The following is a 27355-nucleotide window of genomic DNA, read 5'->3' on the forward strand; positions in this document are numbered from 1 at the left end:
CTCTTGCAGCAGCACAGCTCCAGTTTGTGGCTGCTTTGTTTAGCTCTGGGGGCTCTGTAATGTGATTCAGCCACCAAATATTGATCCTTCAAAATAATTAATTTCCCTCTGAARCATCAGGCCATCTTCCCAACAACTTAACTCCCCACCACCCTCTTTGATTTACAACACAGTATCTTCTTTATAGATCAAAAAATAGAACAAAAAAAAATCAAAATCCGAAATGACAATTTGGCTTCCTCAGACAATTTCATAAAAGAAGTGTAACTAAACCCATAACCCATGGGAAACAGATCACAGCTCAGAATGGAARTGTGTGACACTGACACACCTGAAGTCAGAGAAAAGCACATCCAAGGGAAGGAAGGAGGGAAAGACGAGAAGAAAGCAAACCTGTCCCTAACCTGGCTACACCGCATTGTCATCTCGTGGCTCCACAGTCACAGAAGAGGAAGCACAGCCTCTCTTCTCTTCCTGAAGACACAAACTTTGGTCCCCTTGTTTCCAGCAGGTTCTACCATCAGCTCCTAACTTCACTGCTCCACTGGCCACCAGCTGCAGGGCAATGGGAAATGCCCGGCACTCGGCTTCTTTAACCCTTTCTGACAGTGTCTCCTCAGTGTCATCTGCCTTCACAGACACAGGCTCCTGGTGGATGACTGCTTTTGGACTAGATTCCTCCTAAAATGGAGATATTGAAAGTCTCTTAGGAAAGGCTAGTTAACRGTGCCAGGAAGGTTACAGATGATGTGGACTGTGCAGAGAAGGTCCCATGAGATGTATCAGTGAGAGCATCTACAGTTGTGTTCAGGAGGCTGAGAATAAGTCAGCCACATTGAGAGTTGCCACCCACAAATTAGGGGATAGAGTGGGAAGAGAGACATGGGCTAGCAGATGCAGAGGGCATTTTGCTGAGGGTAGGAGAGACTGAAGAAAGCTGGCAGCACGAGGGAAGAAGAGAGGACCTTGGGAAGCCACAAGCAAAGGGGCAACAAGTTAGAAACAAGACAAACAAAATGACACAGAGTAAAGCTTCAGAGGGCTCCCCAGTGCTGCTATATTGGCCTGATGTTTGGCCACTCCAGTCCCAAGTTGTCTTTCCAAATGAAGTACAACTCCCACACCTTCCTGTTTCTACTAGTAACTTCACCAGGATYTTCACACTCTCTTTTTACCTCTTCCTGCTTCTGCCTTCAGAAAGGAAAGGAAAAAACTCAAACCTTTTCCCATAACTTACATACCAGTAGGCAAGAGGACACTTACCAAGACAAAATGCACTGTGCAGCCTGTGACTTTGAGGCCTGTTTGCAGGGCTTGCTGATTGGCATTTCCATCTTTGTTTGGTGGGAAAAGTGATGGGGAAGCATTCAAAATTTTCCCTAGGCATCAGTTTGGGAGGAGAAAAGAAAAAAACAAATTTTAACTGAATTTCCTTTAAAAATAAAAGTGAGATGTTATCATCAATTCAAAACAATAGCATCTTTTACCACTCAAGAGCTTAAATGGTCTCAACAGCATTCAGAGAAAACAGACCATGTTCAGCTTAAAAAGCAAAACTACAACTGGTGTTAAGATCTCTGAGCAAATGTGAGGAAGTGTTACTCTGATCTGAGGAGGTATTACTTTTCCAGGGACACGAATGACAGTATACAGGCTTCGGCGCTGGGCAGGCAAACACGTTTCTGTTAATGCCAAAGACGTCATCTGCTTTTACAGCAGCAAATGKGCAGCTGGAATCATAAGGCTCTCTCCCTTCCCTGGTGACCAGCCCTAGAGCTGCAGATGAGGGGCTTGGAAGCTGAGGACTTCATACTCTGCAGCCTCATGCTCAGCCACTGCACAGATGGAAATCATTTTCACAGGAAACATAATTCCCAAAGGAGCCTGTCCAAGCGCAATCTGAAYAGCGAGTGAGTAACTTCTGAGCAAGGCTGCAACACTGACTCAGCGCCCAGAGCCAAGATGCAATGGGAGCGTGGCCCTCCTCTGCTGGCCCAGAGCATGCGCAAGGGAACACAGCAGAGCTATGCTTATTCAGGGTCTCTCATAGCGTTATTTCCTGCACGTAGTATGGAGCAGTGCTGTGCTGTGCTCTTATGGCAACACAGGAGGGAGATGCACTAAGAAAATCAGCCTCCCTCTCACTTTTCTGAATAATAACTGCAGAGAACAACTTCTGCACAGCTCCTTGGCAAACGACACAATTATGCTGCCCATCACACCAATGCTGACAGAATCAAACCTATACCTGCTCCACGGGCATTTCTCCTTTCCAGTAGGAAGACAGAGAGACCAACTCCATGACAATGATTTTCCCCCTGTTACTCACTATGCCAGCACAGAGTGTTTCTCTACTATTGCACAGTCAGACTCCTAGCACAGTCCCGCTGACTGGAATGAATAAAAGCATATTGTAGCCCCACCGAGCTACTTGCAAWCAGACGCAGAGAAGACTTACTCAGTGTCAGCAAGGCTGTGGAAGATTTATCCAAAAGATGAAGAAATACTGCTGTGTATTTCTGGCAAGACCAAGCGTCTGTATTTTCATTTTTCCTTTACAGAATTATAAGGAAATTATAATTTACCTTTCCATTTTCTGAGAAAAGGACTGGACAAAATTCTCATAAATCCTGAAAGGCATATCAGTTCAACAGAGAATTCTTCAAGAACTCGGTCAATTGTGCTGTCAAATTCAGAGCGGCTCCCATACAACTTATGATCAATCACCTAAAACATTAAAACACAACAAAAGCCCTATCAAGGAAAGTAACTTTATACAAATAGCAGCAGCTACRTGGGCTACAAAGAGAAAAAAAACATTAGTTCTAGGACACTTAAGGATTTCAAGARCTGTAAGTTTGTATGTTATTCATAAAACATACACATAAATTCACATAACATTTATGTAAATATTCCTGGGAACACTAAATTGCTTGGTAGCTAAGAAAGGCTGTTCTGCACAGGATGTTTTCCAGTATGTGTAGAACATCTGCATGAAGAGAAGTCAAGTATGAAAAGAGAAACACACAGGTAGTGTAGTATCATGAGTGGGGGGAAATAAGAGGGATCGCATCAGAAGATATTGACCTCTCACTTCAGATTGTCTGGCCAAAGACTAACGTAAAACAGTAATTACTCAACAACATGGCCACCAGCCTTTCTACAGTTGCTTACTGAAATTCATGAAATTTAAAAAAACCTCAAAATTTCATGAATTTAAATCTAAAAAGACAACAAACTGACCAGACGCTTTGTATAATGGCAGGAGTTGAGTCTTGTTTCATTTCTACTTCTCTCCTTAGCTCAGGCACCCACGATAAATATCGATTCCTGACTCTGTTCACAAAGACATTCAAATAAGGGGATAACAAAACTCTCACATTATTACCTGCGAAAAATGTGAACGTATTTTGACATAACCTAACTTTTTTTTCCAAGATGAGTCTTCACACTGTCAGAAAAAATCTACCATGTATGCAGCTCAGCTGTTACGGAAGCCTGCTGAAAACTTTTCAATGCCTAGAAAGCCTCTAACAGCATTTATTCCCATCTGAATGGAGCTGTACAAGTGAAAACTGTTCAAAATCTGAAGTGTCAGAAGGATGAGCTCTACATGTTCCACGCTATGCCAAATACAATGACATAACATGATTCTCTTTCTGCGGCTTTGTTTTACAAAACAAACCAGTGAAAGTTTCCATAACAAAGTGCTACATTCCTGACGAAASGTAGGAGAATGAGACTTATTTGGTGCCACTGAAAGTGACTGAGCACAACATAAGACAAATCTTTCTAAGAAGGGATCAGCCAAGGAGACAACGTGCTTACGTGTTTCACACCAATTTTTGTTAAAATTGTAATCTGCATGGGCTACAGTCTCAGTTCCAAATCAGCAAAGCACTTGTAAAAGTAGAATGTAGGCATATTGATTTCAGAGAGATTTAAGCACATCTCTAAATGTAGACACATGCTCTTTTAWGTGCTTTCCTAAATCTGGACTATAAGGCTCACTGAGGAGAAGGGAAAGATGCTCACTAACTCCAGTGAGCACTGTGTTAGGACCCTGCAGCTTCCAGCTCCATCTCTATTGACAGCTTTGACAACATAATGCTAAATCCTCTTACAACATGAAAATGTAAAACATGAATTCATATCAACCATTTTATTAAGATCTACAGATTCAGTATGTGTGAGTTGATAATAAAAAAGGAAAGGAAATGGGTGCCTTTACCCTCGTGGGAATTCCAGCCCGGGCTGCGTTTCGTAGTTCTTCTACTCCAGACTTGTTGGAGATGACAAGAACAACTTCAGCAAAACTGCCTGGTTCTTTTGCGTAACTGATGAGTGCTGCAAGGTTTGTGCCTCAAATAAAGAGAGAATAAACATTCATTAAATAGATGAGTGTTTACATCACAGAGAAGTGGCTCTCAGTTCTGTTTATATCACAAAAATCTTGTKTTCAACAACTGAGCAAACAGAAGAGGACTAAGGAATTTGTGTACTAATAATGCTCATCTGTTAGCTTCTAGACTTCTGGTCCAAATGCAGCCCTGGTTCTAGACAGTTCCATAGATTCCACTGGAAAAAAAAGTGAAGGTGGATGCACCTACATCAGGGCTGAATTCAACCTCTCCTTTGTAGGAGCATTTTCCTGTACGATGATAAACGCAAGCTCACCTGTTCCAGAGATGAGAACAGCTACCTTAGCTTTGCTCTTTCTGGGCTGGTGTGGACTCTCTACATCAGCATGATTCAGCAAACGCTGGGGGCTGCTCAGCTGTAGAGCTTCAAGAAGATTCTCAACTTTGACACGAGAACCTCCTTCAAACACATGAGGAAAGTGTTACAAGTAAAATACCTCAGATTATTTTCCCAGCAAAATCTACATTGTATAGTTCAATAATGAGAAGTTTCAATGCAAATTATGCAAATGCTAACTCACCACAGAAACATTTACTACTCAAACCAACTCACACAAGTAGTTGTGCTAACCTCTTCTGTGATACTCACTTGCAGAATCATCTGCAAGGACCTATGTATAGCAAAATCTTTCAAAGGCTTYCCCCCATCTTTTACACTTGCCTTCCTTCTTCTCTCATACTGCATATTCAAACTAAAATGATGTTGAGAGAGCTGAGGTTTCCTTTTGGCTGCCCAAACAGCACCCCAAACTGCTCCGGGACCAGAGGGATTTTCCCTTATGTCTTGCTGAACATCAGTCAGTGGACATACCAGAGCAAACACTTACTATCATATATGACTATACACAACTATGGCCTAGCCTTTATCTTTACGCAGGATCCATGTGAGTTGGAGGTTTTCGGACCTCTGGAAAGGAGGTGAGTTGATTACAGTGATTGTGGTAGAATATAATCCAATAAATAATGTTAGTCCTGTATACAGACTCTAGTCTCAAGCAGACCTAGATAACACACTATTCAAGTAACATTAGTCTGGTAACAATTTATTCACTTCTCACTCTATTTAAGAATGAAATCTGCATGTGATGGGTGCCAAGTAGTTTCCACCCTCGTGAATGTCAGGGAAAAGATTTGAATTACACAAACCTTGCAATAAAGGGACTCCTCAGGTTTTCCTCCTACAAAATTGAGCACAACCGGCACCTCCCAAGAAATGGTCAGCACCTTATACAATCACACTCTAAAACAACTTACCCTGTATTGACATACAAATTAAACTGCATCCCTAAAGGCCCAGTGAAAATCCCTCTGAAGAGGGGAACAGGAGAATGAAGCCATGTATCACCGACATTTTTTTGTCTTCATTTCCAGTTAGAACTCCTGCTAACCTGTGTGACAAGGGGCAACAACTTTCCCAATCAGCCAGGCTTCCTCATGCCTCTGTATATCCTTGAGAACATGTTCAGCCAGCTCCTTCTGCACAACCAAGACTGCACCGATCCCACAATTAAATGTCTGAGCCATCTCCTCCTCAGAGAGGTTTCCCTCTTTGTAAAGCCAGCAAAATATGTCAGCAATCTTCCAGCTGAGAGCATCTGAAAAGATTAAAATTCGTACAGGGTCAGTAAAACTCTGTTATCCACTTTTTATCATATACATTGACAGCAGTATCATATAGGAGCTGATAGAGACTAACTCTTTCTGTTTTAAGAGTATTGCCCAAGGAGGACACTAGCCAATTTCCACTCAAGTTTATGGGTGCTGTTTAGCTAGAGGTTTCTAGATATAATTTACACAAGCTAAGACTTCACTAGGCTTTGTCATGAGAGCATGTAGGAAATGGTGGTAAACTAAAATACACTCATTCCTGATCAGTCAGAAGGACCAAGTAACAGATCACCAGCACCTCTTCCATAAGACATAAAGTTGCTGTGGGACAAATAATCTCTGGCTTCTTTGAACTCTTTAGGCAGTTCCTGCTTTTCTGTTTCAAAGAATCAATAGTTAGTGCAAGGGTGTGTACTCCAGTCTGCCCATCAACACACCTGAGAACCACAACTCAGCGGCTGAGTGGGAGCAAATCTGACTGCAGACCTGGAACTTCACCAGAGGCCTTTGAGGCTGTGCTAGGTTGCAGAATGCAAGGGGGCAGAGTGATCTACACATGGATGGGAAGCAAGGAGGGGATTTTACAGTGACCCTGCTCATGCAGGAATGGCCTTAGGTTGTCTGTGGAAAGCCTGATGCCACATATTTGCCATCTTGATTTCATTTTAGAAAATTCTAACAATAGAACTTGGTATCTTGTCTGTGGTTGCAGGCACTAGTAAGCCGAGCAACACTTTAGTAACCTGGGTTTATTTTACCCCTTTCTAATTTCTTGCTAGTGAAAGACGGACACACACCCTCCTTCACCTGCAAGATCTAGACCTCTGACAAACACATTTGTTTTTACTATTTTGAACTTATGAATGCTTTTTCCAATTTCAATTGCAACAGAATTTTCTACCCTAGCTAACAATGTCAGATGGTAATCTGTTGCTTGAGACCTGATTTTTGTAGATCTGGGGATGCKAAACAAATCAAGTTTCTCAAAGAAACCAGGATGAAAGTTTTAGCATTGGGGAAGCTCTCTCCTACCATAAAATCCCATTAAATGACTCACACTGTGACTTTTACAGAGGCAGTTCTTATCTGTAAGCTATCAGTGCAATGKTTTGTATGTGGAGCAGATTTTTTTTCTGTCTTCTCTTCTGTCACTGCTTCTTATCTTTTTGGTTTGTCTTTAGCTTTTTTGCTTCTGTTTTTTTTTGGCTCAGCTACTCAGTAGCAGAGGCAAAATTACTGTTAGCTCTGGCTGAGAGAAATTACAGCATAGAGAGATGTTTATTTTYTCCACAGTTAAGTKTGATGCAAGATCTTTACCACTGCAAGCCTGATTTTGAAACCCACACTTTGTCCAGCTGAAATCAATCCACCTGAAATTGCACAGGCAAGCTGCTACGTCAGACCACAATTTTCCTGGAAAACTTGACTGATATTAGGCAAAACATTTGGGAGATACAGACACATTTAAAGAAGTGGAGTGATAGCACTTTCTGGACAATTTCCTAATGTTTATTTTAAAGAAAAGTCATGACTCAAAACTGTCTTGACAAGGAATTCATTTTGTCCTAGAGGAGCTACTTAGCACAGAATCATAGAATCGGTAAGGTTGGAAGGGACCTCTGGAGATCATCTAGTCCAACCCTCCTGSTCAGCAGGGTCACCGAGAGCATGTTAGACAGGGTTGCATCCAGGCAGGCTTTGAAGAGCTCCAGAGAAGGAGACTCCACAACCTCTCTGGGCAACCTGTGCCAGGGCTCCATCACTCTCGCAGAGAAGAAATTCCCCCTCGTGGTCAGGAACCACAGAACTTCCTGCGGTTCAGTTTTTGCCCATTACCTCTTGTCCTATCACATGGGACAACTGAAAAGAGWTTGTCCCCATCCCCTTGACACCCTCCCTTCAGGTACTTATAGACATTGGTAAGATCCCCCCCCTCAGTCTTCTCTTCCCCAGGCTGAAGAGGGCCAGCTCTCGCAGCCGTTCCTCATAGGACAGATGCTCCAGCCCTCTGATCATCTTCGTAGCCCTACGCTGGACTCTCTGCAGTAGCTCCATGTCTCTCTTGTACTGGGGAGCCCAGAACTGGACACAGTACTTGAGATGAGGCCTCCCCAGGGCTGAGTAGAGGGGCAGGATCACCTCCCTCCACCTGCTGGCAACACTCTTCCTAATGCACCCCGAGATACCATTGGCCTTCCTGGCCACAAGGGCACAATGCTGGCTCATACTGAATTTGTCCTCAAATTTCCTTTCTCCAACAAGAAAGTGATACTTCTCAGCTAATACGTACTTAAAATAGGAATGTTTGGGGTATACTGCTTGGAAAGGCATTAACTTTGGGTCATTCAGTCTCCAACTCTATAGACATACACTTTTAAGTGCCTTTATAACCGAATTGAAAAATCAAGTCCATGCTATATATAAATGTTGTCAAACAGAAACGTTCATCTTTGATACTTACCAAGGACTGCACCGACATGTTCTGGCAGGATTCTGGGGATGCCCTCCAGCAACCCCTCCTCAGCAATAAAGGCAAAAGCCTTCACGTGCCCTGAGCGAAGGACAGGAAGCAGAGATTGACTGTACATTTTTGCTGGAGTCAGCAGTATTTCTCCTGCAAATGTAAGCAATAATGCAATCAATTTGCTTAAAAGACAGTATGTGTTTAGTGGGAGTGCTTCTCTGAGCAGGTTCTCRTCTGCTTTCTGAGGCAGACAGCCCTAGGAAGTGGCAAACACTGCTGGTCCACTCTTCCGAAACTGAGGAAGTAAGACTATATACCTACCCAGAAGACTGACTAATATAACCAACAGTGAAACAAGCAACCCTTGGCAGTCCCTGCTTATGAAAATGTCTCAACGCAATTCATTTACAGGTTTACTTTTAAGAAAGATATTATACCTAGAGTCTTGCCACTACATCCACCAGGAGCTGGAGAGGAGTAGCGTAAGGAGGACATTAGGAGAATCTTTCTTATGATGCTAAAGCCACGGCCATGAACCCCAGAGGAAGCTAGTCCAATAAGCACATCCTCCTCATCAGCTCTCTGCAGTCCCAAGTACATCTGCCCTCGCTCCACTGCACCAACAACAAAGCCAGCCAGATCGTACTCTCCAGAAGAATACATGCCAGTTATCTCAGCCACCTCCCTGCCTAAGTGGAGAGAGAAAGCAGTCAGTACGGACTATAAATGTGTTTTCTATTAACTTTAAATCTACGGCATCTTGTAAAATAGGTAATATATCCAGGACTGCTGCAGAGATGCGTAACCAAGCAAATTCAGACACCTTTTAAAAATATTTATTGGTTTCTTACTTAAAGGCTTCAGCAAAACAAAGCTTCGTGAAGTTACCAAAGCTTTTTTTTTTTTAATTTAATGTTACTTATCTGATAGCTCTCTGCTATGAGCAAACATCAGAGAGGGAGTGAAAAATATTAGCACTTTAAGAATATGAGGCTCTCCTTTKTACACGGGTAAGTATGGAGGAGTAAGGATCCAAATACGTGAATGGCAAAAATTATCCATTTTTCCCTGTTGACCCATTTTAAAGATGAAGGAGAGTTTGAACCTAAAGGCTTGCCTGTTTTTCCTAAATACAAACCAACCGGTTTAATGCCACATACTGCTTCTGCCTACAATTTTTATTTCACTAACATCAGAAACTTAGAAACTCAAAGGAAAAGAGGAGTGTTCATACCCAGAAAAGCACATCCAGCATTTTTGCAAGCCTCAGCAATTCCTCCTTTGATTGTTTGAGTCACTTCAACATCAAGTTTGCCACAGGCGAAATAGCTGAGAAAGAAGAGCGGCTCTGCTCCTTGAGCCAGGATGTCATTGACACACATGGCAACCAGGTCCTGACCTATGGTGTCATGTTTCTTACATGCTTGTGCAATCTGAAAAACATGGGGGAAACCAGCAGAGGTGACAAAAGATATGCAAAAATCAGACTCTTTATCAAATAAACATCAGTCAGTCATTTAAGCAGGAATCTTCTTTTCCCTGCTAAGAATCACAACAGAAAATACAAACAAAAGATATTTAGTAGATCATCTAGTTTAAATGTAGATAAACCAACTTATTTTTTTGCAGAGAAAAAAACTCTTTTTTGAAACATTAATTCAAATATTAGCTCCACTTACCCAGAAATTCTCATTTTGTGTTGTTTGCTTGTTTTTTGGAATATTATGTCAATCTGGAATGAGAGATGTCTAAAAGCAATTGGAAATTCCTGGGGCATACAACCTACAATACATCCTAGCAATTTCCAAAATTAAGGCCAGGTTGCTCATCACTGTGTGTTTGCTGTACTTTTAATTACTAATTTCACTGGGCTACACAGCAAAACTCAAAGAATATGATTAAGTAGTTTTCTTCTTCAAGTTCATAAGGTAGGTAATTCTCCAGTCTCATCCTCCTCAAGGAGTCTTCTGATCCTAAGCATCTCCTGTTGTAGAAGGTAATGTAGGCCTGGCCTGCAAGCTTCCTTGAAAGACAGGTCTTCCACAATGCAATATCCTATTTCCCTCAGGAAGGCTGCTATTGAGTTTTAGAAAAAGTTACCAGGGTGTTTGCAGCCTACCAATAATGAAACCTGATCCAGATGTTATTGAAGGTTTCTCTAAAGTAGTGACACTTACACAACTGTAATAGAGGTTTTCACACTGCCAGGGATACACCAGAGTAGTTCTGTTTGTGYCAATTGCTGATGTAGATACACTGCCACACAGCTTGCGCAGTACAGTTTATCACTGTTAGCTACCACTTCAGAGTCTGAAATAGGACAAAGATTGTATATGTACAGATAAATTCCCTGGGTAGCTACCTTTTACCGATACAATTCCGTCAGCTCAGTTAAACTAGCACAGAAAGGTTCAGTACATATAAATGGGCAGAGGAAAAATGCAGATAAAGACTTCTTCAGATTCAAAATGGCAACATATTAGCACCTAAACAAAGTCTGAGTTTGCTTTACAAGCCTGATTTCTTTCACGGGCTCGTGGATTTAGAAGCACTATGGAAACCGGTCATCCCACATCTTTTGTTGTATTGTAACATCTATCTCCCACTGATCCAGTAACAATTCAGACAGGCACCAGCCAACTTTTTCTTGGCTGAGGAAGGGTCTTGGGAAGAGTCTGTGTAAACACAGTYGGGAACAGCTCTCTGCCAAGCCTAAGGAACAACAACTCCAAAGAGCCAGTAACAATCAGTTTGTCATGCTCAGAGGCGTTCAAGAATGTAAAACTGGAAAAGACCTTCCGGATTATTATGTGCACTCTCCTACTGCTGCAGGAAGCCACACCACATCATCTCGCTTCTACATGCATAAACACCAGCTTGAAAGAAGTTAAGTTGCTGTGCTTGACTAGTGAAAGGCAGCTTCATATATCCCATTCTCTGATAGCTGAAAGCCTCCTTCTATCTTCCATTACGAATATGTTCTTGGCTCGACTTGTCCTATGTGTTCTTGTATAATCAGCATCCTTCAGCTATTGGTTTCCACTCCCCTTCATTGTCTCCTTCCCCCATCCTTCCCCCCTGTGCCATGACAGAGGCAATCATACTGCCTCTCTGCATACAATTTATTAAGCTCAGCCTGATGGTAATCATCTTAGCRCTTCTCTGTACCAACTCCTCTCTGAACTTGCCTTTCTCAAAGCCAATGGATCCTCTGTTTCACAGCAGAAATTCTGGTTCTTAGTTCCTCAATGCCTTGCTAAATATATTATTATCATTCCATCATGAAATAACCAGAACCTCCACATTATCAATGACATAAGCACAGGACTTGCCTAAATACCATCTACAAAGTTCAAATGGTGATGGACCAATGTGGTGAACCTGTACTGTCTTTCTAATGTTCACAAGGGTGCAGCATTTAAAACAGYCTCAGAAGCTAACGTCAGCTTTGCTACAGTCAAGTCGTGAGTTACCTGCAGTTTAGGTCCAAGGCCTTTAGTTCGAGATACCAAGATAGGATCATCATAACCAGATGCTTTCAAGTCAAAGAAACCAGCAAATCCTCTTACTTCTGAATGACAGCCTGCCAAGCACAAACACATGAGGGATCATTCTTAAAGGAAACAAACAAACAACAAAAAAACCTGAAACACTCACCAAGGCAAATACTACAAATCATGATTGCCTGAAGAAGACACCACTGTGTCCACTGACAGTACTGTGCCCACTGACAGAAACACACATGGCTTTACAAAGCACAGACCTCAAAATCACGTATTTCATGATGTTCTAACTAGATCTTTATTGCTCTGTATTTCTGACCTATGGATTGTATATAGCAAAGGTTAAAGCATTCACCAAACTGTTAACAGCTCRTCTTTTTTATGTAGTTCATTTTTCAAAGAAGAAAAAAAGTAAGAAAATTTCCTCAGTGCTGAGAGTAAAGGCCACAATCTGAAGAGCAAATTACAAGTTCAGTGATTGTTAGCCACACTCTGACAACTGCTTGGATATTGTACACATATATACAACTGGTAGGACCACTTCTGTCCAGCGATGTACAAAACCACTCCATTAATCCATGAGTTACTCTGCTCATTGGATTTCTCTTGGACAACTGCAATAACCCCTCYCTAAAGCCAACTGCTTTAATTAAGTAAAGGAAGAAGGATAACAAAGAAACAACAAGAGCTTGTTTTTTAGTGGTGACTCCAGCCCATTTTCTCAAGCTCTGCTTCATTGCTAGGAGATCATCTGAAAAATCCTAAAAAAAGAAAGTCCTGTTTCATTCAGTATACTGAGAAAATTCAAAGACCATTCCTAATCTTACCTGATCTGGTACCACTTGCAACTGATGTGGCTGGCTGATGAATCAAAGCGTCACTGGTTATAGCTTCCACACATCTCTCCTTGTATATTAGACCTCTGCAGAGAGGAAATGCCATGCTAGCAGTAATAGTAACATTTTCTGCACAGATCATCATCCAACACGCAAATACAAACAATATACATAAAACTTCGGACTAGCATCTATTTCTGCTAGTGCCTTTGCTTACATACAGAGACTGTTTGAGAAGCCGTATACCCCGATGGCCGATGTCCTTCCTGTAAGTGGCACCCTTGAAACGTATGGCTGCTACTCCCCTGTTGGCTTCTCCCAGGGCTTTCATCAGATCCTCCTTAACAGCAGTGATAGAGAGGACTCTGCCACCACTTGTCACCACTCTGCCGTCCTTCAGCGTTGTGCCAGCATGGAACACCTGCAGCCCTAACTCTTTGGCTTGAAGCAGCCCTACAGAAGCAAAGGGAGCTCTCTGAATACTTTGAATTGCATATAATGTTGGTAAAGCAGTGAAGATTCAAGTCCTTTCTTCACTCAAGGGACAAGAAAAATGAAGCTTTCCACCTTTCCCTGAGAAACACTACCCAGGGAAGGGTATCCCAGTTCACTGGCCCAGAGCCTATCTTCTGAGATAGCCAYCCAGGACACAGATCACACACGAACAGAAATAGGGAATCAAAGAGACAGGCAAAACTGTGCTGAATATTATTATTATGAGTAATTTGTGCAAGGTTTTCCTGTATGAAATCATTCATCAGTTCATAAGAATTTACTACCTGGAGTCTCTCTTCTCCTGGATACTAAATCATTAGTGTTCACGTTATATCAGCATCGCTCAAAGTGTCCTGCTGTGCCCACTCCACACAATTCCCCACCACATTTGCAATTGATTCTCTGCAAATACTTGCAGGTAGTTGTCTGATGGCTAAAACTAATGACATATTTTGTTCTTTTAATTTCTATTTCCATGTACTTTCTTGTTACAGGAAAGCAAAAGTGCTCATGGTTTTGGCTGTTTTTGATTCATATTTTAAGATGATAAGGGGAAGGGAGGAAYTGCTCCAATCCCTGGAAAAAAAGTACAGTTTTCCCCTTGCTATCAGCTAGACAGATTTTACAAATTAAGAAAAGGAAYCTTCATACTTGCTAGAGGTGCTGTGTGTTGCATTACTGTATCACTGCCCTGACAAGGTCAAAGCTGAGCCTTAATTGGTCTTGCTGCAATGCAAACCTAACTCCTTCCCATCATGTTTTAATGAATACTGCAGAATAAAATGACTGTTAACCTATTGAAATGGGGGTTAACAAGGTGAAAAAACAGAAATAAATGAAAAACTCCTACAATTCTAGGGGCCAGAAGTATAATAATGAAAGAGTGGACTGAATTTCATTCTTTTAACCATCTTTTTTGGTGATTAACAAGCAAGGGAGTCTTTATCATCTCACTCCTAAAGGTACCAACGCCAACTTGAAAGAAGTTAAGTTCCTGAGTGTTACTAGTGAAAGGTAGCTCACTGAGGAAGGAGCTGAATTAGTTATAGGGGGAGGGCTTTAGTTACAGAAGTGCACAATTTCCCAGATTATCACTGACAAAACAAACTACAGTCAGTGACTGAAGTAGAAGAGGAGGATGGAGGAAGAAAAAAATGACAGCAGAAAACTTCACAAAGGGAAAAATAATGTAACATGACTTCCTGTCTGGCTGATATAGGGCAACTGGAGTTCTGAAAAAAAATAAAGTGGTCTTGATAAAAGACCAGCTCTCTGGGTTGTTTTGCACAATTGCATAGGGTTGGACTGGCAAGGCAGAAACTAAGGAGAGAAGTAAATAGCTCTGCAACAATTCCCTCTATTTTTTAAACCAGCTCATTTAAAAAAAAATCCTGATGATATATCAAAACACAAGAACTTAATTTTAACCCAAAAATAAATTTAAATCTAAGGTCCATATGCCCACCTTCCCAAAAGCTCTTCAGACCCTATACATTGGAGGTCCTATAAGGGTTCYCTGTCTTTTACATGTGTTACACAGCAGCATATGCTTTTGTCTGCCCACTATCTAACAGCCCTGGCTGGCCAGCACAAGGGAAGAAACCAAGATGATGGAAGAAGCACACATCACTCCTACTACAAAAGCCATAGGTTCCCAAGTTTCATCCTTATCACCTTGCCAAGCACTAGCTAAGATAAGCTGACCTCATGAGGAAACAAAGCTAGCAAAAAGTTATGAGCATACAACRCTGTGGTCTATGTTTCCAGTACAGTTCGTGGAAGAATTCCATATGAACTCACCAGACTTTTTCTAGGAGGATACAATGTTCCACCACCTTCTTATCTCAGCAACAAGCTACAACCTGATCTTTTTGGAATGATGCAATTTTAAACATCTAGACCCTGTGCTACTTTGGTCAGGCATRCATTTCAGTTAAATGATATTAACAGCTACTACTTCCACAAGGATAAAAAATGATAGACGAAGGCAGATTCTGATGACTGTGTGAAGGGGGAAGGAGGAAAACAATATAGCTTTCTGGGAGAAGAGGTAAATGCCAACTTATTGATGTGCTAGGCTGAAATTAAATAGTAAACACCTACTGAGGTTACCTGTTACCTCCATGCCTTTGTCATAGTCTCCTGGGTATCCTGTACTTGCCATGACCACACACACAGCTGTACTATTTTCTGACCAGGCAGGCATGAAGCTACAGAGCTTGCCATCGATCGTTGCTTGAATCACTTCATAAAAATCATTTTTAAGCAGTGGAAGAATTACCTGAAAGCAATTTGGAGAGTGATAGGATTTAATTCTTATTTTGCTAACTTGTTCAAATCCAACTTAGAGAAGTAACTTAAAGAAAACTCAGTATACAGAGAAAATCTGCATCTGTCAAACGGAATATGCTGTATTTTCCTGTATCTGTAGATTTGGAAAATATCAGTGATCATTAATTTGCAGCAATTTCTTGCAACAGGTGGAAACTCGTAACACAACATGGGAGATTATGTAGAAGGAATATGAATCTAGCCCCCCCTCAGTCTGTTTCCATCCAGAAAAATAAAATCTTAGCAACAGCTTAACTTAAGTTAAATTCTTTAATTAATTCACAGAAGCTGACTAGCTAAAACTTTAAGTTACCATGTACATAGTCTAAGACATTCCCATTCAGATCTGCATGTGGAGGAGACAGAAGACATAAATCCAAACAGATTACTCACTTTCTTTAGTAGTAAACTAGAATAGTCAGAGGCAAAAAATGAAGCATCTTTAAGTTTCCAGGATCTCTCACTCACCTGGCACTGAGGGTCACCAAACTGACATTTAAAGTTTAAAATTTTCACACCATCTTTGGTAAGCATTAACCCTGTTTGCAGCACACCTGAACAGAAAGAATACAGCCAAGCAAATGAATTTAAACACTTATTTTTCAAGAATTCCTTAACATGGAACAAAGTATCTTGGAATGTTGGATGCATTTCTGCAAACCATAAAGAATTAGCAGCAGGGATTCCGCAAGTAGTTGTAATCAACCCATAGTAATTCCACACTAGCCAACAAAGTGGCTAGCAGTAACATGAAGAGTATTGTATCACATTTTAGACTAAATTCAATGGAAAGCAATCTTTCTGCATCAGAAAGCAAGTTCTGCCTTCTGTTATAGCCTTTTAAGTTCAGATATTCAGAAATCAAAATGAATTGAAAGAATTAAAAAAAAAGTTCCCACAGAACCCCATTATGCAGGTCTTACTTTTGTGTTGGTTTAGTGTTTTTTTATCTTAAAGTGCACTATTGTTATGTATAAATATTTCTGAATTTCAGGCAGAAGTACCAAACCAAAATTCACTACATATACTAACAATCAAAAACAAGCAAAGCTTACTGAAGTTGGTATTTTGTAATTTCTGCTGCAATATACATATCTGATAATCTAAAACAGGCCTTTCATTGTATATTCAGGAAACTAATCCTCAGATAATGACAAGTGTTAAATATTAAACCCTACAAAGCATCACGCCTGCCAACATSATCTTGAAAATGCTCAACACTCACTAATTTCTTACTGATGATCCAAGCATTGTAAAAAAAAGTTACCAAATAGCAGAGGATACCTGGCACCTTTTGAGACTAGAACCCAGCTCTGCATGTATGTTATATTTTTCATTACCAAAAGCAGTCACTTGCATGAAATGACAGCTGTGAGCATCAGCTCCCTTTTTCAAAATAGTCTTAAGACCAAAATCTTAAGAAATTTTTTATTACTTTATATGGGAGTGAACAGTACAACCAAATTTAAGTATAAATTATACCTTGAACTACAAAGGATCTGGTTGCAACTATTTTAAAAATAAAAATTATTTAATAAAAAATACAGTATGTTTTATAGTTCAAGATTATACAAATTGAGTGTCTTCTCRCTACTGGAATTCATTTCTTTTTGAAAGTAACAGTCATAGCAATCAAATGCAGGCTCCCATTGGTTAATGCTGTTTACAGATTTCCCACATTCCAGCTGAGGTTTCTGTTTTATAGTTAATAGCCTATCCCTCAGTTTCTGCACATTATGAAAAAGAAAAAAAAAAAGAAAGAAAGAAAAAGAAAACAGATGTGATAAATCTTCTAACATGCATGCCATGTGGAAGAAAAATGAAAGTTCTTCTCTCCAAAAGAAGAGCTATAAACCAAACCATCAGGCTTAACACTGCATGAAAAAATGAACTTTTTTCTTTCTTTCTCTCTCTCTCTCTCCTTTTTTTTTTTTTTTTTTTTTTACAAATATTATTTCGGATTCAAATGTAACAATGAAACGTACCTTGATATGACTTTACCTTGCTTTTCAGTTGAATGCTTACTTACCTACATATGCTGTTCCTTCTTGTCTCATACAATCAATAACATGCTGAAGGATAGCATCAGTGATTTTCTCTAGAAGAACGTCTGGAACCTGACAATCAACATCAAACTGATTGAGACAGGGATGACATTTGCTGGACTAGCCCACAGGATCTGGAATTACTGGAGTAAGTAATTAGCTATGTTTCCTGCTGTCCCACCCCTGTCTGGCATGGTCCTTGTGTCAGGGTGCTGTTGCCTTACTGACAGACACACCAATGCTGTGCCTCCTAACACTTTTCATTTTTTACCTGGTTCTTTCTTTCAGTAATAACACTTACATCTTCTTTAGAGGGTCAACTTTAAGGAGATTTAAAGACACTGGCAACCTGGGCTGTACACAGTAAGACTGTTTTGATTCTATACTTGCAGAAAAGCATAGTAATAATGCAATTGATCAGCCCATTTAGAACAATGTAGTTGGCTTTAAGAATCAACAACAAACCTAAGTTTATGTTCAAGATACAAAAACGCCAGGTCTGCTGGGAATTTTGCAGAGACATTTCAAGTAATGCTAACAGGAACAGAGAAACACCAAACTTGAAAGTAATGGAAAAGATAAGAGAGACTGTTGCTCAGAAGACAGCTTCATGAAATCTTAAAGAATGACTACAACATTTGAGCCCTGTGTTGACATATGCAAGCAAAGCACCAATCAACTCCAGAAGAAATTCCATCTATATCATAGAAACAGAATTGGGTCCTAAAGGGGAGACACTAACCACCAGCATAATCACATTTAATGCATGCTGAGGTGTCAGGACTGCTATACCTGAGGCACTGGGCAATAAGCTCCCATCCCTCCAGTGTTTGGACCCTGGTCGCCATCCAGTAACCGCTTGTGGGCCTGGGCTGGGGGCATTGAGGCAACAGTGACACCATCCGTGAAGCACAGGCACTGTTAAGAGATGCACACAACACAGAAAGCACAGTGACAGTGTCCCGTCCAAAGGGAAGTTAACGCTGCAGGTCACAGACTGAGACTCTCCTGCCAGTAAAATATAGGAATCAAAGGTAGAAAGCAATGGGATCCATTTATGATGCTGCAAATCCACTGACCTGAAGGACCGACTGAACCTTTTTTTCTTTTTTTAATTGATTGAGAAAAATGATGGCCCTCCTTTTGGGTGAACTGGCATCTTGACTTAGCAGTCATTTGGAGGTTTGCAGCTTGACAGAAATACTCCTATGTTTGAAGTTAAACATCTGTGTTTGCAGGACTGGGACCTGAATGAGTGTGGGGTATTCTCATTGTAGAATAAACCTTGCACAAAGAATTCATATTCAGTTTTCACATAGCATATAGCCCCCTGACGTATATGCTTCAGTTTTATCGTGTCACTGAGTAATAACCTATAGCAAGAAAGCACTAAAGTAGGCACTAAGTATTGGCATAAAATTAATGATGTAACAAGAATTATGAAGGTAATAGTCCATGCAARCATGTTTTAGGTCACCCTAGAAAAAAGATTAATTTATATCCAAAAAGAACAGCTGTATTGCCAGTTTATGGCTAGTTTATATAGAAGAAAATTCTACTCACAACTTATATTAATTAATATGAGATAAAACTGCTTAGCTTGCACATTTATGTAAGTGTCAAATAAAACATGAAAGCTATTTGAAATATTAAATTTTTGTGTTTATGCATACGGAGTAGCAATAATACCAAGGAATAAAAGCACATGACCATACTGTTAAACCAAAATTGAACACATACAGAAAGTTCTTCCCCTTGAAGAAGTTCTTCAATGACAACCATCTCTCCAAACATTCTGTCCTGTACAGAAAAAAAAAACTTCAGTTGCTAAACATGACATCTACTAGCTAAATCCTCTCTTCTCTTTCTTCTAACAGAAAAAAATGTATATAAGGTCAGCCTACTTGAACTCTTGTATGTTGAGCAAAACTAACAGATCTCTCTCAAACATGAGGGAGGCACATTGAAACACACCTTATTTGACTCCAGAAGCCAAAGTAAAATGGAAAAGCTGTAGGGGCAGGAAAACRGGACCCAGTGTTGCAATGAGAGAGCAGACACAAACTCCACAGAGCCCAGCTCAGTGCCCACTGTCCGGGACAAACATGAGGAATTTGAGGATGCTACCTAGAGAAACTCCTCAGTACCCGTAAGGACAAGGAACAAGGAGAAAGTCCCACAGTGATTGAATCTGACAGAGTTGCAGACTGAGGTATGTCTAGAAAATACATATAGCAAGACAGTGGCAAAGCAAATTTTGGTGCTTGATGGATTCAGTTTCCAAGTCCATCCTGCTCTTAGCCAAATGGGTGAGTTTGTCCTATGGCTGAGCTCACAAATTCATTCTGCACAGGGCACAGAACATCAAGAATAGGATTCCCATTGTTTAAATAAAGGGCTCTCCACCTGCATAATCTCTTGGACAGCTCTGCAGGCTTCCTCTTTGCTGGCTGCAATAGTCACTTCTTTTCTAGCAGCAGGCCCCCTTGCCCGTACAACTTGTGCAGGAAAGTCTGTGCTTTAAAAGAAAGCAAAAGTGAGATTCTGGTATTCCTACTGCATCCAGTGAAATGCACATTTTTACAGCGAATACCTTTCATATTCTTCTCTTTTACTGAACAGCCAAGGAATAATGCATTCATCACAGGAGCCTGGGCTGGAAATACAGGAATTCTATTGTTGGCTCTGACACTAACTCAGCATATATGCTTGGACCACTCACTTAACTGACACCAACTCAGTGTATACACTTGGACTACACACTCAACTTCAACACCTCATACTTTCTTTTCCCTCCCTAGAGTTTGGACACTATTTTATTCCTGCTGTAGGACTGGAAAGATGAACTCACAAATGATGTATAGGCTTATAACACCAGACTTTCAGTACATAATCCTATATACCGCCACGGAAGCCTATATTATGGTTCTGAGGCTAAGGCTGAGTTAGGTCTCGCTCATAAAGCACGGTTTAAAATTAGCATATTAGCAGTGTATCCCCAGAATTGTTCCATTTATGCTTGAATACAACTGAACTTGGAGAGGAGAGGGGGAAAAAAAGGACTACAAGGTGACATTTTAACTATACTTTATCTATTCACTGCTCTCCAGTTTGTGGATAGTCAAATGAAATGCCCCTGTTGAAGAGCTGATTCATCACATTACTAGACTATTATCTGACACAGTATCTCATTCCTTTCTCCTTTCCACACTATGATTTACTTYAGGATCAATCTCAACTTCAGATTTTACAAGTAGCCAAAGAGCTGCTCACACAGAGTTCCCTTACTCCACAGCTTGGTATGCCCACCTGAAATACAGCATTTCTTTTTGAATCTTAGGCATGCTTAAAGAAATACAAATTGTTGGCATGTTTCTGCATATGGCAATAACACAGACTAAATGTTCTTACAGAACAAGTCTCAACAAAGTTGGAGGTAGGGCTGGTTTTTTGTTAAGAAGTTCCACCAAATTACACCACATGATATATGTAATAGMAAAGACAAGTAGCCTATGAAACTAATAGACAGTCACAGACCAGTGTAGATGTAGCTAAGCACAGCAGCTGCTTTGTTCTGTGGCATTGGATTATCACYGCTCTGGACCAAAAGAGCCACAGCAGTAAATTACCGTACCAAAGCACTCCCAATGACTCCAGAAGCATTACTGTTCAAAACAAGTGCAGAGATACGCAGTTAYGTTTCTCTCCATATGTAGGAGAGATGCTGTCTAGCCCTGAATAGATAAGAATGTGATCCTAACACTTTTGAGTATTTGATCAGTTCTCCCCACACCACACCACAGATATATTTTGCTATTTGTTTGTGTGGAAACGATCCTTGCCCTTACAGAATACAGTTACAGAATGATTTTTTTTTTCTTTTAAATGGCTAAACAGTACCCTCAAGAAGCTGATCAAAAGGAAAAAGTTGTGATCTGTGAACAGAAAAATCAACCAGCTCAGGTGCCATGCACCTTGACCACCCTGTCTYTGATTAAAAATCTAATTCAATAATAATCAGTAGCCACTTGAAAAGTTCAACGTTTGAAAAGAAAATACTTCCTCACCAGTTCTGGGAAATTATGATGGGTGAAGGTCAAGCATATAGATAACTTGACAGAGAAGGAATTTCTAGTGTCAAAATATATTTACCTGGTAATAAACCTACAAGCTTCTTGGGGATTGGTGAAAGCTTTCCATCTTGCTGTTGGGATCCCATGTCGATCCAGAAAAGCTTTGGCAAAACTGGTGTTGGACTCCAGCTGGGCTGCTTTTGCAGATGGCCCAAAACATCTAACTCCAGCTGCTCTCAAGTCATCAACAATCCCTAATTATCAAAAATACCGAAAGAACGAAGTCATCTGTTCAGAAACATCCAAGTCATTCCAGCAACCTGTTACACTCTCCGTTGTCTTAAATAGCTAATTCATCTTTAAAACAATGTCCTGAACATCCAATGATCTGTTTTACCACTTAGTTTTAAGAGGTCTTCATTTTAGTAAGTACTGTCACCACAACCACCCCATGACTACAGGTGTCCAGTACTTCTGTTCACTACTTAAGTTGTGAAGATCTTACTGTAATACATTATAATCAATGCTAGTAAAGATCGGTGTAGGGTTGCACAGAGCAACAATCTTAGGACTATCGAAGGAAAACTCTGTGTAAAGGAAAGCACAGCAAAACACACAAGAATAGTTGTAATCATTACAGATTCTTGATTCTGCATAATTTCCCCTGACAATTTCTGTTGTATAAAAAGCAGCATAGAGCTATCAAGCCAAAAGTTTAAGGTGATTACAGCCTACATTTACAAAATGTAAACCTCCTTCTTGCATTTTTCAGTTTAATTATGGCAATATGCAGCTTATGATCTTAATAAGAATAATAAGTAGAATTCAAGGTCCAGATTTTTACCATCAAGTTAATTTATTTCAGCCTTACCAGCTGCCAAAAGAGCTTCTTGTCCAACTAACACAAGTCCAATGTTATGATCTTTGCAGAACTGGGTAACAATAGTATGATTGCTGACTAACACAGCTGAAAAAGGAAAAGGATATATAATTTACTGTACAGTACAAAGCTTAAACAACAGATGTAAGATGAGAATGTCTTGATTCCATCACCCTAAGTCGTATGATTAAAATATTGGAATAGGCTACAGCCCATGAAAGGCAAARTAAAACAAGCAATATATTAATAAGAGTCCAGAATGCACAGTGAACATTTCCAATCTGCACTGATGTTTTTAATATACAATCACTAACTTATTAACTATATTCTATTTGCTATATGTAATCAATACATAACTACATTATGATAAGCAGCTTTTAAAAGCAGCTTTTAAAAGCTGCTTATCATAATAAACTAATACTTTTAAAAATGAAATCATAAATTCATACAGAAACTGAGTTCAAAATTTGAGCAAAGATTTATTCAATGCCAAAGGATGATGTAGCTAAAATTAGCTGAGCAGCYTGGGCAGAGACCAGAGAAGTTTCTATCTGGAACTTAGTATCTCTTTGAGACCTCTACTTYTCTATTAAGTTTGGCTGAAATTGGTCAGTTAATTCAAGCATGATAGTRGGAGGAAAGAGACAAAACAAAAATATACGGTCTCATATAAGCCTCACTTTCTTAAGAAGCTAACCTAAAAATAAATACAGCATGATTTTTTTACCAGGCAGTTCTACAGTCAAAATCATCAAAAACCAAACATCCAGAAAAAATAAATGTCTTAAATAATTTGTGGTACCAGTAAAAGAACAGAACTATTGTTACCCTCTACTGACTCAACGCAAATATGTTGAGTTTTGCACCTGTATTACTGATTGCTTGCAGAATACTTTTTTCCCTTTTTACCTGAATTTGAAATTTTTCCATTGTCAGCTGTTCCTGCATTTCCTGGAGCGACAAACACTTGTTTTACGTGTGGGGACTGGGCCAATTTCCAGGCCAGAGCATGCTCTCTCCCTCCACTGCCAATCACAAGCACTCGATCAGCCATTAGCCTGTGTAAACCCAGAATTGTTAGATATAGTACTATATGCTTATTTCACGGAAAAATAAGAAAAAATATAGAAACGATACCTCTCTCAGSCACTTATAATTGGTAAGTAAGCTCAATCCAGTTCTTATCAGAAACGTAAGACAGACTTCAGAACAGAACGACTACACTAAAAGTGTCATTGGATGCACAGAGCATTCACATTTTGGGTTACACAGATACTAGTTAAAACAATGAGAATTCTTCTTTCCACTTGTTTCAGCACTGTAAGGATTTCCTTTCTTAAGTATCCACGCTGACATAACCTTGTCTTGACTAGTTCTCATCCAGTTCTTCACACGAGTGCTATAGAGTACTGACTGGACAGGACAGAAAGTTTCATACAAATGCTCCAGGTAACTCACAATAGAAGCRTATTTTGCACTGAAGACTTCAGTCAACCCAGGAACTTTTATGAGCACAYACATTTTCAATATTAAATAGCAAAAACAGTTTTAAAAGCAGCAGATTTTACACTTTGACAGGGTAACTGCAACAGAACAGCACGCTCAATAAAAGAACAACTGTTAATTTCACTAGTACACTGACATTTAAAACAGTTCCTCAATAATATTTCTGGGTAAATTAATTTTGAATTATTTCAGAAACATTATCATATCCAATGCTGTTCACATCTGCAAACTTAATTTTTCTGTATGTGTTGAACACAGACAAATGTCAGAAAGAAAAACAATCTCAGAACATGACCTTTAACAAAGATGCTAATAGCATAAAGCAGTCCTYACCCACGAAATACCTAATGAATTAAAGATATCATAAAACACCAGCTCTGCAGGCAACATGTCATCAGTCTTTTCTCAGGAAATCATGAYGATTGGTTTGAGTTCATTATATAGCTTCCAAAGAAAAAGAGAAGCTAAATGTATAACACTGAGGTATAGTATTTTAGAAAAGATGCTAACAGAACTGTGATTATATCAATAACCATGWTTTTACTCCTGAAACAGTAATAAGATATATTAAACTAATATCAGCAAAATAAAATACGATTATATATATTTTCATAATTACTAAATTGTCCAAACACAATCTAAATATTTCAAATACCCATCCCAGAGGATTACAGCCTGCAATAGATTATCTGATAGATTAGTCTTTTCCGACAGAAATTTTTAGTTTTAGGTACTATGCTCTATCTATATAAATAGCAAGATTGATTTCCTTGTAAAAAACTTTTCTCATTTTTTTTTCCTTTAAACTATGTAACTGTCTCATACATCAGACTTTGCCCTTCCTTCTGTCACTGCCGGACAAATAATTTTGGGTCACCACAAAGTCACTGTGAACGATCCTTGTAAGTAACAACTTACAACTGCTGTATTTCTAACAAATACATTAAGATGCTCTCTCCAAAGCTTCTTTAGGCACTACAGTCAAATTAATAAAAAGCAATTTTTTTTATAGGAGAAAGTCATTTTGCTTTTAAGTGATCAATTCTCAGTCTCACCAYATATAATTTCACAACTCAGTTGAGTTTTCTATGGCAGAATAAATTAAAGTTCCTGRATGGGAACACAATGAAATGAAGCAGTGGCTCCCATCCTTTGGAAAAAAATGCAAGTTTCCATTCCATCCCACAGAGAGGGCACAACAGACATTTTCTGCAAAGAGACTTAAAAGCCTGCTGTACAGATTAGAAAGCTCACAAGAGGGACAGTCCTAGAGGAAAGGCTGTAGAGAGGGATGTYTCACTTGAAGCATTTTCCCTTACCGTGCCGGGCAGCGCTGTTATCTTTGTTCATGCAAAGGGATAAGGAGTGTTCCTTTKAGTGAGCCGTACTCAAGTTCTACCTGCTGCTCCTGCTTCAGACCGAAAATGACTGCTGATCTCTTAAGGCCAGCGATACAGGCAAGGGGGTGAGCACAGCAGGCAGAGCTGCGTGCTGCTCTGTGTTCTTTTTATCTTCGTGTCTGACGGCAGCTCAGCAGAATCCCCTTGATGCTGTCTGTCCTTCAAAACAGACCTCCCCAAAGACATAGGCAGGGTGTATCATTCTCTTCACATTTTTGCTTAGCTCACAACAGAAGCAACCCCCCTGACAAGGCCAGTTCTACGTCAACAGTATGCAACCCTAAAAAAGGGTRCAATGTATACCAAAATGCTAAGATCATAGCTCAATGCCCAGGTTAACAGCAATTTTACATCCTCTTACAAGCAAAGACTCAAAAAGGCAATTCCTSTAAGAACAAAACATAGTTCTCRTAGTCTAAAACTGAACAGAAACACKCCAGTTACAACCTGCATGCATAATTTCCACATAGCTATTCTCTGTAATACAACAAGCCTTAGATTTACTTTTAAAGGCTATTTTAATATTTAGCACGTACTTTAACTTCACTCTCCTCAGAAAAAAGGGAAATTTAATACAAGTAGTAACAGAAAYGTAAAGATATAATAAGCTTTATTTTATTCGCAATTGATTCCGACACCATCCTCTTCAACATCCAAAACCTTCTAAGATAGTGTCATTTGGTTAACGCTTAACAAGCTTGCAATGCTACCTCTCATTTCTGTGAACAAAATTAATGTATGCCAATATAAAACTGAGCAGTACCTGTGTGCCTTAGATAACGAGAAAGAAAAGATATATTAACAGAAACACAAACCATCTCTTCCATATCACAAAAAAAATAATAAAAAGCAACTCTGTAAGATTTGTTTAAAAATCCCAGACCAGTAACAGCTTGTGTGCTGTTGGACAGATGCTACGCTTGAACCTCCCAGTGCAAGGAACTATGCATATTAAAATAACATTATTTACCAAGTATTTGTAGGGTTTTTCCTTAGATTTTCTATATTTTCTTTGAGTGAAAACTACTACAATAAAAGATTCCTATTATCAGATGAAATAAGCATAAAATTATTCCAGAAATCTCTTTTGAACTCTCCTCACAAGGTTGCAACAATTTAGGTCAAAACTACAATTCCTGTGGTCCTCATCTACCTCTTTCCTACATGACATGAGAAGCCAATCTACACCTGCATTCTTCCCAGCTGTTCAACCCACACTGCAATTATTTGGTCATATAATTTTGTCAGGTGAAAAAGTGGGTATGCAGCAAAYAAAGGCAATATACACAAAAACTTCCGTGTCAAAATCTAACTCTTGCAGAAAGCAAAGGTGAAGTAAATGTTTTTCTACAGTTTTTACCTAATGAATGTTAGGGGAGAAAATCACTGTATTTTAGTATTGTTTATTCACCAGGACAGCATTCTGCCAAGGTTGTATTAGTCAAAGCAATCAGTGTATAATGTAAGTTTTAAAATGAAGCAGACTGCCCTGTATGTTTGTCACTTCTTTTCAGATTTTAACACTCCCACTTCACTGGCTGGATATGCAACACGCTCAGCCATACCCCATCAAATACCAGTAATAAAAGTAACATTAAAAAAGAAATTAATAATGTGCCCCGATATTGAGTAAAAAGCCACTATTTGTCTTGCTTCCTGTGCCTTTAGTATGCACGCCTGGGCCACCATTTCCAAGCATTAGGACCACAACCATTTCTTGGTTTGGGGTTTCTTTCACTGAAGATAGGCTTCCCTCGTCGCAAGCCAGCACCCAGACCACAGACCSCAAGAGA

The 27355-nt window shown here is 39.7% G+C and overlaps 1 protein-coding gene across 1 annotated transcript; it reads right to left on the minus strand.

Annotated features, from left to right (window-relative positions):
• Positions 1 to 25717, minus strand: LOC146599881 (trifunctional purine biosynthetic protein adenosine-3-like). Its single transcript, XM_085297766.1, has 22 exons — positions 25482 to 25717; positions 23566 to 23714; positions 22648 to 22743; positions 21856 to 22030; positions 20110 to 20221; positions 19444 to 19503; positions 18496 to 18621; positions 17688 to 17775; positions 16127 to 16212; positions 15440 to 15608; positions 13054 to 13285; positions 12824 to 12918; positions 11967 to 12076; positions 9728 to 9926; positions 8931 to 9182; positions 8491 to 8643; positions 5810 to 6016; positions 4678 to 4821; positions 4232 to 4362; positions 2586 to 2727; positions 1264 to 1379; positions 1 to 681 (listed from the first exon to the last, which is right to left on the minus strand). Exons 2-22 carry the CDS (start codon positions 23708 to 23710, stop codon positions 409 to 411), a joined length of 3111 nt encoding a protein of 1036 aa, XP_085153892.1. The 5' UTR covers positions 23711 to 23714; positions 25482 to 25717; the 3' UTR covers positions 1 to 408.
• Positions 25718 to 27355: the final 1638 nt, after the last annotated feature.

This window comes from Rhea americana, unplaced genomic scaffold (assembly GCF_003343005.1).
Source record: "Rhea americana isolate MKP2758 unplaced genomic scaffold, rheAme1 scaffold_130, whole genome shotgun sequence".
NCBI classification, from domain to species: domain Eukaryota; kingdom Metazoa; phylum Chordata; class Aves; order Rheiformes; family Rheidae; genus Rhea; species Rhea americana.